General features: G+C 37.0%; 2 protein-coding genes and 1 non-coding gene across 5 annotated transcripts in view; all 3 read right to left on the bottom strand.

Moving 5' to 3' along the window:
- The window catches only part of Camta (Calmodulin-binding transcription activator), a 193,649-nt gene extending 179,576 nt beyond the window's left edge, over nt 1-14,073 (bottom strand). For all 3 annotated transcript variants that reach the window (XM_089729407.1, XM_089729409.1, XM_089729408.1), the window contains exon 1: nt 13,936-14,073. The gene's annotated coding sequence lies outside the window, so the exon portion shown is untranslated. The remainder of the gene's footprint in view (nt 1-13,935) is intronic.
- On the bottom strand, nt 2,292-4,271 carry LOC114244998 (endoplasmic reticulum GDP-fucose transporter). The gene is made up of 2 exons (XM_089728990.1): nt 4,133-4,271; nt 2,292-3,785 (listed from the first exon to the last, which is right to left on the bottom strand). Exon 2 carries the CDS (start codon nt 3,776-3,778, stop codon nt 2,771-2,773), a length of 1,008 nt encoding a protein of 335 aa, XP_089585116.1. The 5' UTR covers nt 3,779-3,785; nt 4,133-4,271; the 3' UTR covers nt 2,292-2,770.
- Nucleotides 3,816-3,887, bottom strand: TRNAE-CUC (transfer RNA glutamic acid (anticodon CUC)). Its single transcript has one exon. It is a non-coding gene; the product is annotated as a tRNA-Glu (tRNA).
- Nucleotides 14,074-18,100: the final 4,027 nt, after the last annotated feature.

Raw genomic sequence — 18,100 nt, 5'->3', positions numbered from 1 at the left:
GCGCGGGCGCAACGGCATTATCGATAAAAACAAACGAGTCATCGAAGGCAGGTACACGGCGCCGGAGTGGTATACGAAGGGTGGTGAGACATTGATATGTTATGAGTCATTTATTGTACCTACCTACAAATTATAGTACATATGTCGAAGAGAAATGTGATTTTATGCATTTGCTCTCTGAATTTCTTTAGTGACACAAGGTTACTCCTTTGTTTTGTACCAAAATGGCAGAATTTATCAAATATTTTGCTTTCTTGGCAAAAATATACCAGCACAAACATACGTTATTATCAATAATGTGTTAAAAGTTATCACTGAAATGAGAATAGATCCCGAAATGTTACAAAGTGTTAGTTTCTGCCGTCCTCGTTAACTTGCTGCGGCGATATGTGGTGTAAGTGTTCTATTAGTGATTTTTTCTTTCATTTTTATCACTAACCCACAAAATGACAAAACTAAATACACTATCGATAACGCTCATCGACAACAATAATGCGCTTCACTATGCCCGTCTATAGGCTCGTGAGTGGAAAAGAGAGCGAAATACTCGCTTCACCGCTCCGATTTTTCATGACCCAAACTGCGCGGACAAAATAATTCTACTCTAGTACCATGACATGGGGTAAATTGGGATCCTGGGGTAAATTGGGACAAACCTGCCGAAGATTCTCAAAGTACCTGTAGCACGGAATCTACCTAATTTTGTTTATGTTAATATTTATCAATGTATAGAAGAAAAACCAAGTTAACTATGGAAGTACTAAATATGAGTTAAGTTGGTCCCAAAAATTCGTCAAATTAAATTGAAAATAGTGGTTGAAAAGTGCGTTTTAAAACAGCTTAAAGAACTTTTAAAAAAAGTAATATTATCGTTGTTTTTTCAATAAGATCACAGTTTATATAAGTTTTTAATACACCTGGAAATACCACAACAAACGGTAAGTTGCAATATTCTTATTTTAAATACAATATTTCGACAAAATAAAAAATGTATATTTTTTCCTTTCTTTTTGGGGAAAATTGGGACGTATGTAGGGTAATTGGGAACGAGACTGGAAAAATTAGGGACGAGAAAACACAAAATTAGAACGCCAAAAGACAAAATAGGGATGGCTTGTTAGGGCTGTCACTGATATCTTATAATAGATTTTTTAGCCTATACTATCACTTAATTGCGTGATGTAAAGAAGGTTAATGTGTTTATCAGTTAGTTTATGTAAGTATTATAGGTAAAAGAAAAGTATATATATAATTACTTTTTTTTCGCGACATTTACCTTGTAATATCTGCCCGGTCGTATGTTCTTTATAGCAATAAAAAAAATTAAAAGTTAAAAGAACTCAAACGAATCAAAACTTTTGTTATTTCAGAATCTATTCACGCGTCGAATCATGATTTTGTTAACATTCAAAACGCACACACAAATAAAAACAGGCCTCAGATTTTAAATGTAACATTAATTAAAAATCCGAGATATCCAATTATGAGTGAGTGAATTAATTGAGTTTAGTTATTTAGCTTAGAAATAATTTCTTTTATTTTTGTTATTATTGGCAGTAATCAGATAAAGCTGTTTTTTTATCTTATTCACCTGATATCTTACTCTTGCTCAAAGATTATTTTGAAAATGTTGATTAAATAAAATTGTATTATTGCATTTCCAGTCCTTTTGTTTTCTATTTTTTATTCTATTTTATCATTTTGTTTCAGAGTTGTGATTTTTAAGGAAATTAAATAATAATTTTCTAAAACATAACATGCACATACTTTTTTTGATCAATTTATTGTTGATTATCATTCACGTCACATCGCTTCGGAATAGAAACCAGCTTAATTTACACTATGTTGTGTATTGTGCTTAAATTATGGATTGTATTCATCATTTCGGTCCATATAAATAATTATATGGCACCTACCTATATATCGCAGTACTGCGAGTTGACAACCCTTACAAATATCCCAATTTAACCCTTAACCGTGTCAATTTACCCCGGACGCTGGGTAAATTGGGACGGCCATTATTTTACCGATTATTTCTTTAAAATTAATAATTAAAATTATGTAACGGTTTTTATCACCTAGGTACGTTCAAGACTCAACTTATTTCTTTGGTTGAGCAGTGACTATTTAATTGGAACTATTTTAAAATTCAATCTGAAGGTCGATTTTGTCCCTATTTACCCCATTGTACGGTAGTAAACATTCCATCGATACGAGTTCATGTTTTAATATTAAATATTTCTTTAATATTATTTTTTTAATGTAAAAAGGTTTAAGTAAATACACCAAAGTAAACATCATTGATAATATTTAACAACGGAACATTTGCCTTCGTGTCTTAAAACTAAAATAATTTAAACTAAAATACTTTTACGATATTAAACGCACTTGCGAATCCTAAGTAGACTCGTATTAGATGAACTGTACCGATATTTAAAAAGTTGTTTCTTAATCTGGCACATCGAAATCTTGAAATGAGGCCGTCAGCGCAAAAATAACCAAACCAACAATTTTTCATAATCATGTTTATAGTTATGTACATTGCAATTTATTTATTATATAATAAATTTTGATGCAAAACCGGCCTATCCATAGTTTCACCCAAAGACAACAGATGACTTTGTAAACATTATTTTTGCGCGTATTGTTTTTTTTGCCTACTCAAATTCGAATTGAAAACTTAAACCTCATTGCTCCATAATAAGTATGGTAAGTTTAACCCACCTTTGCGCTGACGGCCTCATATTTAGTCGGGCTATACATACTAAATTTATTTCTTCTTCTTATCGTCTGTGGTAAACACGGCCAAGCATTTCTGCAATATCTCCGTGAATATCAACGTACCGACGAACACTAGCAATGTCCCTATCCAGTGCCCTAAAGTGAAGGGATTCCTGAAGTACATTATAGAGAACAGAAGCGACACGAACTTTCTCAAAGTGACAGCTAACGTCACTGTCAGCGACGCACATTCGGTTGTCAAAACATAGACCGCGCTAATACACAGACCCTGAGTCGAAACGTACAGCAACAGCCACAGAACTTGTCGCGGCAAAATAAACCCTAAGAACTCAACGACAGGGGTTTGTGTCGCGATTTCGACGTGTCCGATCAGATTCGATGCGGTCGGCAACCAGAACAACAATGGCAAAAGATGCGTGTAGTATAATGCCTCCCACGGGTGTTTTCCGTACTTCGAATAAAGCGACTCTTGAAAGATTCCCATCCGAGCCGAGACGAATAAGGCGAAGGTCAGTATGGCAATGCCCAAACACCACCACAGCCAGTCGATGAACTTCAGTTTCTCCTCTTCGGCAGCGTCCTCGTGGGTTTTGCGAGGCGCCTTCACGTCTCCGCTAGACTGAATGGTGCAAATGGCTATGCCGGCAGAAATCATAAACACGGCCAGGTATTTCAGCGGTGGGTAGCGCTTCTTGAGGATCCAAACGCCCATGGCCATGTTAGCCATTAGAGAACCAGCTCGGAAGATCATGTGCAGCGGCATTGCGATGTTGAAGTCGAAGGCGTAGTTGTTGGCGACGCTGCTCGTCCAAAAGAACCCAACCAGGAGTAGATACTGCTTAAACGGTATATTTCGTTTGGCCATACCGAATTTGCCGACGGTACAGAACCCAATCGTAGCTATGAATACAAACTGTAGGAAGGTCGCTAGGTTACCGGCTCCGGGGTCCTCTTTGACGACAAACTCCAAAAAAACTACGTTGGAACAACATCCAACAAACACCATAGTAATGGCGAGCGCTGCCTTTAAATTCATTTTGGATCTGAAATAAAAATAAAAGTTACAAAATGGTTTCCGATACCGGGAATCGAACCCGAGCCTCCTGGGTGAGAGCCAGGTATCCTAGCCACTAGACCATATCGGATGTTGAATAGGGATCTTAAATTCATCGTCTATTGTAGCAAAATTGTCCATTTAATAATATTAAAAAACAAAGTTATTATATATTCCATAATTAAATACCATTAAATCATCCATAACAACAGAATGTCAATTGATACATGTTATTCAACACATGCGCAGTGAAGGTTATTCGTGATTCTCAGTCTATATGATAATTAAACTGTTACTAATTAAAGAACTCACCAAGAACGAAATGAGATTACTTACATTTTATTCACTTCAATACTCAGGAAGTACGTAAACACAGAATAAAATATTTATTTTGTAAAACATTAAGACACACGTTTACATTCCGAGCTCGCCGGAACACTAGTGTGTGTAATATTACGATTGTGTTTGTAATAATAGCCTCTAAATGACTTCGCACGCATGCGCGCAACTAGTGTCGTAGACAAAACAGCTCCCCTTGAGCTGTTTTAGCACGAACAATAGATGGCGCTGAAATATTTTTGTCTTCGGCGTCTCATTTTTATCGTAATTTAATGATATTAGTTACTCACTCATTGAGATAAGCTTAAATATCATTTAATTAGTTCGAAAGTAAAAGTCATTATGAGACGTCATTTTTACTAGACGATAGGTAAAACGTGTAGTTGTGGTTTATATGTCACATAATAACTTAAATCTATTATTATTATATTATGTACATTTTTAGGTCCTTTTGCAACCTTAAAATGCAATCATGTCCGAGTGTGTTTATTGGTTTGTCCGTAGGCTTTTACTGTTATAATAGCTTCATAAGATTTTTGAAAGAAAACATAGGCTATGTTGTTGTTACTGTAATAATCAGAGATGCCATTTCATCCTTACAGAAAGTTAAAGAAATCGTATAATCGTAGGCTGCTGTGTGCTTAGTGCGAGTTTTTTAACGTTCTCGATAGCGTAAAAGTTAACCCAATTTTGTATGCAGTTGGAACAGCGCCCCTAGCGGCAAACGTACGCAAACGATCCTATTCAATACAAATATGAGTTAACTTTTACGCTATCGAGAACGTTAAAAAACTCGCACTAAGCACACTGAATTCCGAAAAACCAACATCTTAAGAGACCTTGAAGTCGTCGTGGCCTAAAGGATAAGACGTCCGGTGCATTCGTATGTTGCGATGCACCGGTGTTCGAATCCCGCAAGCGGGTACCAATTTTTCTAATGAAATACGTACTCAACAAATGTTCACGATTGACTTCCACGGTGAAGGAATAACATCGTGTAATAAAAACCAAACCAGCAAAATTATAATTTGCGTAATCACTGGTGGTAGGACCTCTTGGAAGTCCGCACGGGTAGGTACCACCACCCCGCCTATTTCAGCCGTGAAGCAGTAATGCGTTTCGGCTTGAAGGATGGGGCAGCCGTTGTAACTATACTGAGACCTTACAACTTATATCTCATTAACGCATTTACGTTGTGTAAATGTCTATGGGCTCCGGTAACCACTTAACCGCAGGTGGGCTGTGAGCTCGTCCATCCATCTAAGCAATAAAAAATAAATAAAAAAAGACACAAACAGTGCAGGCTACTTAGCCTTTTTTTCTTTGTCTTATGACTCTTCTCAGAACGGTCGTGTTCGTAATTCAATATCATTGCTGTGGGCAGAAGTTATACGCCTTACGAGCAATCGCCATTTCTCCCGGTTTCTAGTAAGCCTGGTACACTCATTTAAACCACCAACTGCCTACTGGACCTGGTGCCTTCTACTTTGTCCTGAACGACAAGGCGCTCTATGGAGTCATTCCTCGCCGGGAGATATGTCCAAAAAACCATAGTATGCGTCCATGCACGAGCGCCAAAAGACGCTGCTTAATGCCGAATTCTTGAAGAATGGAGATATCGGTGCGAAGTTCGGTCCATGAAATATCGAATACCTATTCGTCTCCGGCACTAAATCTTCAGAGCATCGACCTTATTTTTCTCAATCTGCCGCAAAGTCCACGTCTCCGCAGCGATAAAGGGAAAACAAGAGTTCGTAGGTACGAGCCGGATTTTTTTTATTGCTTAAATGGGTGGATGAGCTCACAGCCCACCTGGTGCTAAATGGCTACTGCAGCCCATAGACATCTACAACGTAAATGCGCCACCTACCTTGAAATATAAGCTCTAAGGTCTCAAGTATAGTTAAAACGGCTGCCCCAGCCTTCAAACCGAAACGCATTATTGCTTCACGGCAGAAATAGGCAGGGCGGTGGTACCTACCCGTGCGAACTCACAAGAGTGACTAGAAGTCCTACTAGCAATTGTTACGCGAATTATAATTTTGCGGGTTTGATTTTTATTACACGATGTTATTCCTTCGCCGTGGAAGTCAGTCGTGAACATTTGTTGAGTATAAAAATTGGTACCCGCCTGGGATTCGAACACCGGTGCATCGCTCAACACGAATGCACCGGACGTCTTATCCTTTAGGCCCCGACGACCTCAAAACCTGTGGCTTTGGCTATATTTCTGTCTTCCATATTTTCTTCAGCTTGTCCACTTCAGTTCCTGTGATCGCCATACATCGCTTTTATTCGAATTAAGGATCCAAGGCTTGGACGATTGGACGACCTCGCAGTTCACAATCTCCAAAATCCTGACCACGCAGGAGCCAGTCACCGTCGTCGCCCTAGACACGTCTTTACGGATCCATCAGATCCAATAACTCTTGCATTAGACGCCTTCAGCTCTAACAACTAGGAGCAGGCTTAGGGACCTCGGTAATCGTACTCGTCGAACTCGGCAAAGCGTTTTCTCTCGAGAACTCTTTGCCGAATTCGACGTGCAACTTAACCTACATCAGCCCGCTGAGTTTCTCGCCGGATCTTCCCAGCGGGTCGCGTTTCCGATCATGTAGTAGATTAACTCGCGAAGCAGCTACTCTTGAGTCGTTAGGTCTACCTTGGAGGCGCTTGGGTAGCTTTTAACAAATCCCACCCCTCCCGGTGAACCTTTGCTCGCCCACCTGTCTTGTGAAACTGGAATGGCCTCCGGGCCACCAGTAATCCCTCAATCATAAAAAAGAGTTCGTAATCTGAGTGATGTCTTGCAAATTGTTTTTGGCTCGGTCCACAATCATCAACTAATCTTCAAAACCCCGAACCATAAACGTAAACTGTCAATGAGCCACTGAGCATCAAGACTGCGGAGTTTAATTCGCAAAAAATTACCCTCTAAATTCCGAAAGAAAGTTGTTGAATAAATAAAATCCACCGTTGCATAAGGAGGCGACAGTGTAACCGTGGTAATTCAATTATTCCGGATCGTCGCGCTCCACTAACGACCTTTCGGAAGTGAGAACGGCGGGACGCGACGAAAATTTAACGAGAACTGACGTTTTATTGGTGACCGTGCATTAAGAAATGTCTTAAGCGCCCAACTGGTATATTATATTTTGTTGCTTGCAAAATATTCTGAACTCACTCCGACCATGAAGTCGAAGCGTTGTATGAGCACTCTTTTGTGTTTTTATAAATAATTTTACAAAAAAGATACTTATATTATAGATGATAAAAGTATTAGGACGTGCTTGCTTAAAAACTAAAAACTTACGTTCCAAATTCAAAACTGTGAAATATTATAAAGGCCTTATTAACTTCTTTTTTTATAGCAATCGGCTTCTTGTAATGCCTTTTTTGCCATCATCGAGTTTATTCACTTTTCCATGCATTAAACAATATGTTATATGAAAAATAAAAAAGAGCTAAATGAAATGAAATTTGTTTATCTATAAATAATAGTTTAAAAAAAACACACTTATAGAAAATCCAACTAAAAAAATAAAAATAATTTTATTGTGAAAAGGCGTGGTGGGGTGCCACCCACACGCTTTTTTTAACAATAAATTTATTTTCTATTTATTAGGTCGATATTCCATAAAAGCGTGTTTTTGTTTGTTTTTTTAAACTTTTTTTTTTTTTGTTTTTTTAGTTTATGTAGCATTATGTTATCATAAATTATTCGTTACTGTACATACTTTCAGGCAAATACAACGGTTTCCAATTTGCTAAGTGAAAAAAAGAAGGCGCTCAAATGAAGTTGTTGTTTTGAGTGCCGAAAGTAAATAACGGGTCTAACTGTTTAAAATATTGAATTGTCATCGGTCCTTAGTAAGCACGCCGAATTTCGATTTAACCCGACGTTTTGAAGGGGGTCAAAATTGTTAGTGGGCACATCCCTATTAAGAAGGATGAGCTGTAGCACAACACTAGTAATTTTTAATGTCAGTGGATAGAAGAGTAGCATCATAACACTATGGTCTCAGAGAAAATGTATAACAATAAAAACAGTAATTAATGTCTTAAATAAATAATATTAATAAAAGGTTCGTTTCTCTCATCTGAGCGCTTCTATACCCTTAAAAAATCACGGTCACTAATTCCAATACATACATAGTTAACATACATATGAAACTAATAAAAGCGTATTGTAAATACTAATCAATTAAGATGAAATCAAAAAAAAACGAAAGAAGATAAGATAGAAATAATGCTCCGATACAATGATAGGTATTTATTAAGACTTGATTGGTCTGGGAGAATGCAAACAGCACTTTCAAATAACTAATAAGAAGCCAATATTATTACACGTATAACCCTTCTTTTTATTTATTGCCTTTGTACGCAGACGAGCGTACGACCCACCTGATGGTAAGTGGTTGCAGTCGCCCATGGACTTCAGCAATGCCAGGAGCAGAGCCAAGCCGCTGTCTGCCCTTTAACTGCCATTTACGTTACCGGTGCCCTACGTGGCGTACTGAAGTAATTATTTCTGTTACTAAACGCCTGGACTGCTTAACTTTGCTTACTTTTGTTTATAATGTATGTTTTAGTCTTTTAAGTCTCTTAGAAATAGATTAATTCTTTTATTTTTATTTTTTATTGGTGAGATGTGTGGACGAGCTCACAGCCCACCTGGTGTTAAGTGGTTACTGGAGCCCATAGACATCTATAACGTAAATGCGCCACACACCTTGAGATATAGTTCTAAGGTCTCATTATTGTCACAACGGCTACCCCACCCTTCAAACCGAAACGCATTACTGCTTCACGGCAGAAATAAACGGGGCGGTGGTACCTACCTGCGCGGACTCACAAGAGGTCCTACCACCAGTAATTACGCAAATTATAATTTTGCGGGTTTGATTTTTATTACACGATGTTAATCCCTCACCGTGGAAGTCAATCGTGAACATTTGTTGAGTACGTATTTCATTAGAAAAATTGGTACCCGCCTGCGGGATTCGAACACCGGTGCATCGCTCGATACGAATGCACCGGACGTCTTATCCTTTAGGCCACGACGACTTCAGTAATTCTCAGTATCTTCGGAATCATCTTTCCCAGTCTACTAAATATGTCGGCATCTTAGTACTTCAGTGCGCCACGTAGGGCATCGGTGACCTACATGGCAATCAAAGGGTTTAAATCTGACGAAACATTAAATTGGGCAATCAAAATAATTCTCAAGACCTCGTTCGTCGCGTTTCCGCCTAAAGTTCCGGTTGAAAAGTCTCAAATGTCCCTCAAATTCTCTACAGTCTCTTTCTCCTAATTCTCAAATAAGGTCATCGTGTAGTATAACCTCGATAGGTACGAACCATCAATCATACAGACACGGTTGCCTGACCCACAAAGGACGTAGGCTCCACACAAAAACCTTGTCTCCCCCAATCCTAGCGCTGGACGATTCATAAATCAATCTAATGTAAAAATCAATAAAAATGCTGAGGATTTTTTGCTGAAACATGCTTTTTTTTTTCTTTCAAATCGCCAAAGTATTCAATCGGACACTATTAGGAAACAATTAAGTTCTATAGATGTTCATTAAATTAAAAGTATAATTCATGCAGTTTATAGTATTGATATTAAAATATAGTACATATTATAGTACAAAAGATTGAATTTCAGGCAGCCGTTGTAACTATACTTGAGACCTTAGAACTTATATCTCAAGGTTGATGGCGCAATTACGTTATTTAAGTCTATGGGCTCCAGTAACCACTTAACACCAGGTGGGCTGTGAGGTCGTTCACCAATCTAAGCAAAAAAAAAACTCTGTAATGCCTTGTCAAGTAAATGGTTCTTTATTTATATTATATTTTTCAGTATTGCAACCAACTTTTGGTTACACCAATATTGCCAGCGAGTTTATGTCATCTGCAATTATTATTATTTGTCATAAATCGTGTCATCGTATAAGTCAGCACGCGTAGATACTAACCTCCTGCCTATTTCAGCTGTAGTCATACGACCCGACTTGTATAAATGGGACAGCCAGATATTCACATAGTGATGCCTATAATCGAGTCTAATACCAGTGTGCTTAGTGCGAGTTTTTAACTTCTCGATCGCGTCAAAGTTAACTCAAATTTGTATGAAGTTGGAACAGCGCCCCTAGCGGCAAACGAAGGGAAGCTAACAGGTAATGCAAAAAAAACTTAAATTGTAATGTAGATACTGCACGGAGCACTCGAAGCATCCAAACGTATGTAAAAAATCAAAGTACCCGCTAACGGGTATTATTAAGATAAATGGAAGATTTTCAATACATTGGATTAGGGGCCATTCTTGAATCTACTAGAAGTAAGCACATGTACCACCTCCATACTGAAGAACTGATACTTAGTACTCTTGTGTCTAGAGGTGGGTGACCGCATTTACGTTGCTAGTATCTGTAGACTTCAATGTCCACTTGAAATCAGGCGTGCCGTGAACGCGTCCACCTATCTAGACAATAAAAATAAATAATAATAATGGTGAAGGCATCGACTTATTTTCTAAGAAAAGTTGCCGAGCGACCCGCGAGCGCATTTAAAATAAACATACAAACATACATAACGGCTGTCCACGTACAGAAAGAGTAGCCAAATGTTTATAAAATTACTTCATGAATTTCTTTCGACTTTGGCAATCATCAATTCCCTTTGCCATATCGGATTCATAAAAAAAAGTGTATGAATGAATTTCAAACATGGCCGCAATCTACAATTTCCTTATAACAAAATCATTATTATCCAACCAAATGGAGTCAAAAACAAATCAATAATTTACATTCCTACTCAACGTTCTTCTAAATAGTCCGAACTGCAATCGGAAGTCGCAAACAACGAAGCCAGCTCTCGACCTAATTACTGAATACTGGTGTGCATCTCATTGTTAGACGTGTATTGCGTTTTTTGTGCCGCACAAACCCATTGAGTGCAGCACTCCGAAAGCATTGTATAGGAATTTCAGTAATGACGTCGTTACGTATATATTTTGTGCGAATATTTGGATATCGTGAAATGGCTTGGAATTGAAATATTGAGTGAGTTCCCGCGGCCGGCGGCGTCGGTTTTCTGTGCTTGCGAATTAATCGTGATTCGAATTGAGATTTGTGGGTTTGAGCTATCTTTTCTTTCCTTAAAGGAAATTTTGGCGATTTGAAACATTCTCCATCAATCGGGACCCGCGTTTTTACCATTTGCAAGTATAAGTATCTCGAATTTTATTGTTTTGTAAATCAAGACTGGATCATAAAGGATTTTAGACTGATAAATTGATATTGAAATGTCTGAGGTAAACGTATCATTTATTATTAGCAAGGTTATATCAGCTTGGTAGTGAGTATGTATGTAATGAACCAATAACCAATAACATTATAATAATTTTATTATTTCATTCTAATATCTTGACCTGGCCTAAAGAGCAGACTGTTAGCGTGGTATGGATTTGTGATGCGTAGAGAGAAGATGCATGTAAGTATGATGGTGAGGTGTATGGAAATGGTAGTGTAAGGTAGAGGGGGTAGAGGTCGACCGAAGAAGACATAGATGGAGTGGGTGAATGACGATATGAGAGAAAGAGGAGTGAATAGTTTACTGGTTGTAGTAGTAGTCTAGTGTAGTAGTCTAATGGGTGGAGAAAAAGAAGAAGTTCTAATATCACGCCCGGTATCAAAATGATAAAGAAAAATCGTTAAATTAACTTTTAGTTGGTTTGCTATTTAAGCAATTATTTTTTGTTATTAAACTACTAAAATATTTTTTTCAAGATTTTCAACCTCATTACCTAGTGTTAGCAACAATTCAAAAGACTTAGGCATAAATATCTTACCATTCGATGAACATGTGCCCCGTAATAACAGCCTTGTTCATTATGGTCCGAGTGATTATTTTTAATTGTATCATAAGAATTTGCACCTTTGGAGTGGCTTAATACACAATTCGTATTTTTTAGGAAACATTCAAAAATGTAATTGAAGAATTTGAAATTTTTTAGTTTACCAATTTTAATACTTTAAAAGGTATGCGCTTGATTTAAAAGGAACGGAAAGAGTACGTTTGTCCTTTTTTGGACTAGAAGAAACTGTTTAATTTGATAAACCAATAGAATACACGCATTTAAGTCGTTCTTTTTTTTTAATTTAAGCTAAGCCACTAGAATTCTATAGATGCAATATTATTATGTTGTTAAGGGTACGCATCAGGCGTGTGTGTGTGTGTGTTTTTTTTTTTATCCTACCTAACCTGATAGCCTTGAGAGGCTATGTCAGCGTCAGGCACTGTGATCGTATATGACTATAATCGAGACACGAATTTCACTATTAATTTTTTCTCAATTATCGCGAGCTGCTGTTTAACTCAGCCTTTTCGATCTTTGAGCTGAACTTAAACAAAACACACCGTTTTTAGATTCGATTATTTCCTGTCATTCGTACGATGACGTCATTGTGTAATTGGGGAATGGTATACACGCGAATTACACTTATTATTTGTAGAATGTCATGCTTCTGAGGTCGTCGTGGCCTAAAGGATTAGACGCCCTGTGTGACCGTGTCGCACGATGCGATTATGTCAAGGTTCGAATCCCACGAGCACGTACCAATTTTTTATTATGAAATACATACTTCACGTGTTCACGAATGACTTCCGTAATAAAGAAATAATATTTATAAGTTTTAATTTGCGTAACTAATTACGAAGAGCACTAATGACGGAAGAGCGTGTTGTAAGCTCGCAAGGGTAGGTACCACCGCTCTGCCCATTTCCTACGCAAAGCAAGGGCTCGTTCCGAAATGCTAACTTTGTAATCGAATAGACATTTTAAGTCCGAAATGCGGTTTAATCACCTCAAAAAAAATACATCAAGAAACTAAAGGCTTCGTTTTTCAAACATATGTGCATCACACAATCAATCATTCACGATTACATATGTTTTTTTTAAATGCTTAAATGGGTGGACCAGCTCACAGCCCACCTGGTATTAAGTGTTTACTGGAGCTCATAGACATCTACAACATAAATGCTGCCACCCACCTTGAAACAATGGCTGTCCCACCCTTCAAACCGAAACGCATTACTGCTTCACGGCAGAAATAGGCGGGGTGGTGGTACCTAACCGTGCGGATTCAAAAGAGGTCCTACCACCAGTAATTATGCAAATTATAAATTTTGCAGGTTTGATTTTTATTACACGATGTGATTCCTTCACCGTGGAAGTCAATCGTGAACATTTGCTAAGTACGTATTTCATTAGAAAAATTGGTAGCCGCTTACGGGATTGAACACCAATGCACCGAACGTCTTATCCTTTAGGCCATGACGACTTTGTGAAAAACAAACATATTTTTTCTCCTACCTACGCCGAAAGTTCGGTTTTCCTCCCGCTGTATAGGGAAGAAAGTGTAACTTTTCCTCCCTGGGTACTGACAAGTGCGTATGCGCGTTAGTGTCTTCGTCTGCTCTCACGCACCTAAAATTCTCCGCCATTGTTGTGCTCGGGTAATTTGCAATATTGTGTTTAGTGTAAAAATGAAATAAACAAAAGGCAATAAAATTTAATAGTGAAGTATTAAACAAAGATGAGTTCATCAGACAGTTCTTATTCAATTAGTAGAAGTTTATTTAAAAAAAATTAAGAGTACATCACATCCCGCGTGTTTTACGCAGGAGGAAATGTCCTACTTTTCTCCCTTGGTGCACAATGTACTATTTTCTGGTCTTACGTCAAAAGTTTTTCTAAGGTACTATTACTAGAGGCTAGTAGAGGGTACGTACTTGCGTTCAGTGGTACGGCGGGCGTGCGCGCGTGGTACGTACCCGCGCCGCCCGCGTACCCCGCGTGCCGTCCGTACCCCGCCAGCCTGCTGGCTACCGCGCCATCGCCACACTCACTGCACGGTACACGGTCCGCTGTATCTGTAACAAACATCATCCACGTGACTAAAGACGACAAATAGTTAAAAAAACTAACAAAATACGCTTTTATAGAAAATCCAACTGAAAAATAGAAAAAAAAATTAATAAATTTGAATTAAAAATAGTGTAAGAAAAAAATTATTTTATTGTAAAAAAAACCGTGAGTTGCATGGTACCAGTAGTTATAAATATTTTATGAACAGATATGAGTAGAAGGGTTATTTTGATAATGTCCTGAAAAGCACCCCATTTTTACCACCAGCAAATTTATTTTCTATTCTTTAGTTGGAGTTTCTAAAAAGCGAACTTTATTAGTTTTTTTTAAACTATTATTTATTTTTCATTTTATAGTTGAATTTCAATTTTTTTTTTGTTTTTTGTTATAAAATATTTAATTGTCATCGGTCCTTAATAAGTATACCAAACTTCGAGTTCATCAAAACCTCAAATCATGATCAAAGATTCCGTTACATACTAACATAGATACGTCTGAAGTTAATAAAAGCGTATTAACAAATAGTACAAAGATTCATAAAAAATAATGCCGACTTCAACAGAAATGAGAATGTCATCAATGTCAATTAAATATACCATATTAGGGATAATTCTCAAACTAGCCTTGTGGTTTAAAAGATAAGATGCCCGGTGAATTCGTATCAAGTGATGCGACTGTGCCGGGGTTCGAATCCCGCAGGCAGGTGCCACTGTGTCTAATAAAATACGTCACTTAACACAGGTCCGCGACTGACTTCCACGATGAAGTTGAGTTTTGGTTTGAAGGCTGGGAGATCAGGTCTCAAGTTGGATGGAGACGCTTACGTTTATGATCTCCACGGACTCTGATAACCACTTAACACTAGGTGAGCCGTGAGCTTATCCACCCGTCTAAGCAATAAAAAAATCTCTGAGCCCACCCGTTAATCTAAAGAAATATAAAACAAAAAGGGTAATGAAAAAAAGGACTTAATAAGCGTCTAATTTAAAAACGAGTTAATCTCTTTTATAATTATAATAAAATAGCTTTGACCTCGAAACCGACGAATATAAACACGTATGTTTACATTATGTGTATCTCCCGGGAAGAACAGAACGACACCGCTAACTACGACAGAGGTAGAGCTCAAAGAACAAATAAGTCAAGACCGAGACACAGAGTAAAAACGCTACAGATGTTCAACGTGTGTCAATTCATTGTTATAGAATAGCAGTTAATAAATAATTATTGATCAATACTTAGTAATTCGAAGTTTTATTTATTTTCTCTCACAAATTTCGAACCATTTGATATTTCAAACATTCGATAATTCGTAATATTTTATGAGTCCCTCAAGTTTCGAATTAACGAGAGTCGACTGTATATGCATATTAAGCGATGCACGAATGCCGTTTTCAAGTACTGTAGCCTAATCCTGTACAAATTAAGAGGAAATATGTATATATAGTTTATGACAGATGTCATTTCATTCAATTTATATGTAATATCGGTACAATACCTTACTTAACAAATATTTCTTAACTTAATTATTAATTTCCGCTATGTAATATATAAAGAAATGTGTATTTACTGGTGCTAACCCACACTGTAGGCCTACACGACCGTCATATGCGCTACGACTGAGAGCGTCATCAAAGTTGTACGACCGCAGGCCTCTACGCGGCTACGCTTGGATCTACGACTGCTACGCGGGTATTACACGTGTGTGTAAACAAGTATTTTTTATAACTCAAGTTTAATTGGGCAGTATTGTAATACTGTAGCCCAACTTTATGAGACGCTTTGATTAAGCTGCATGTGCATGTGGGGCTTTTAAATTTAGAACATCCACTTCTTAAGCATCATAATAAGGCACTTAGTATATTATGAAACTGTAACCCTAAAGTGGTATTTTCGTAAAAAAATATTTTGAAATTAAATTGGTGTAACTTACTATTGTAGACCTTCGGGTCATCCTTAATGTAGACATATCTAAATATAATATACCTAAATATTATAATTAAACAATAATAAAGCTAACATTAAAAAAAAAAAAAAAAACCCAAACAAATACAAGCAACCATAATCACGCTGAGACCGTACTACGACGGCCTCTTTCATCTCGAAGTACCGTCGGCAACAAAATGCATATTAGATAACGATTTTTACTAGCGTTACGTGTTGACCACATGTGTTGGAACCTCTTATTGCGTATCATATTCGTGGATGGAGTTCAGATTCACAGGATCATATTTTTGTCGTCTTACACCAGAAGTCTCTTAGATTATTAAACGAAATGGTATCCTTGCGTGAATTATACACATCCTGCTGTCCCAAATGTCGTCCGATGATCTTGAAAATTTACACACGCATCAAGGAACGATGACAATACAGTAATTTTATAATTTCGCTCTAATATCCTGACCATCAATGGTATAAAAAATTAAATGTTAGTTCGTTGTGTTATTTAAGTTTGCTTTTAGTTTTTAAGCTACACGTTTATACACAAATAGACTTAAACACAAAAGCATAAAGGAAACTAATCACATTAATTCCAATGCTACTCAACAACCTAGGTATCAAATCGATCGAATAACATGTTAATATGGTAACACCGTTACGTATTCAATTAAACTAATGGCAACACCTTCAGCGCCATTTTGAATTTGTCAAGGACGCATCGATAATTAATTTGTATGGTCGTTATTTACGACATAAACTATTTGAAAATTACATTAACTTAAATTTATCAAATGTGACATAGAATGACAGCAAAAATCAGTCTCTGATGCTTGATTAAGATTAAATAAAGAAAATTATAATATTTTTTGCTCACATCGTGGTCATGTAGAGAGGTTGGAAACAGACAGAAAACAGTGAGTTAATTAATTATTAACTCACTGTTTTCTGTTGATAGTATGGATACAGTATACTTCCGTTGCGAGTGGTACAACAGCAAGGAATTAAATTTGATGTAATTAACTTTGACGGGATCTTCTCAAACTATTCTTTCCAAGTGCGTACTTCCTGAATAATTCCAGTGGGACATACGTTGTAGAAACAGAGTGAACCGAAGTGTCTCTTAGTCCCAATAGATTCGTCAGACCGGGATTATAGACAATCCTAATAATAATAATAACAAATATAGATAGTATACTATAACCATTTTTTTCTAAATTACTTCGTATGTAATGGTGATATTATATCTACTTATTCAAAGAGATACAAAGAAACCATAACCATCAAAAATCATTTTCATTTTCGATACCCAGTATTATTTAGCAGTTCGTTGAATACCAAATTTCAAACGAGTATAATAGCTGGTACGTCCAGACAGTCGAAGATAAAATTTTAGAGTTCCGATATTCGTCAATTGTACTAAAAACCACTTCCCAAATATTTCTGGATCCGTACACAAACAGACTACTGTAAATATGTAAAATCTTTAAAAAAAAAACCACAGCTTTCGGGAGGAAGAATGAGTGTTTGTTAGGTATATGAGTATATTCTATATTACCTATATACTAGCGACCCGCCCTCGCTTCGCTTCGTGCAATTTATTATTGATTTCTCCACTATTTAACTAAAATAGTTAAATAGTGGAGAAATCAATAATAAATTGCAAAATAGATTAAATATTGTTTGTTTTTATTAATATTTTTTAATAGTATAGCCTTGGCGAAATTTGTGATTATAGAAGTATAAAATACAACCATAATAGTGTACAAAATTACAATTCCAAATAATTATAGTCGAATTTCGACTACTGTGGGACTTCTAGTACATATAAACCTTCCTCTACAATCACTCTATCTATTTAAAAAAAACCGCATCAAAATCCGTTGCGTAATTTTAAAGATTTAAGCATACATAGGGATATAGGGACAGAGAAAGCGACTTTGTTTTATATTATGTAGTGAAGTACGCGAATAACAGTACGTACTTATATTTAATTTTGAAGTCTATCAGATCAAGTGCCTAGGATCTCCTGCGCACCAGTATCCAGTGATGCCAAAATGTCGGGATTCTAATTTCGAAGGCAAGTGCATA

This window comes from Bombyx mandarina, chromosome 08, assembly GCF_030267445.1.
Source record: "Bombyx mandarina strain Sakado chromosome 08, ASM3026744v2".
Lineage (NCBI taxonomy): Eukaryota > Metazoa > Arthropoda > Insecta > Lepidoptera > Bombycidae > Bombyx > Bombyx mandarina.
This window is presented reverse-complemented; position numbering and strand designations above follow the sequence as displayed.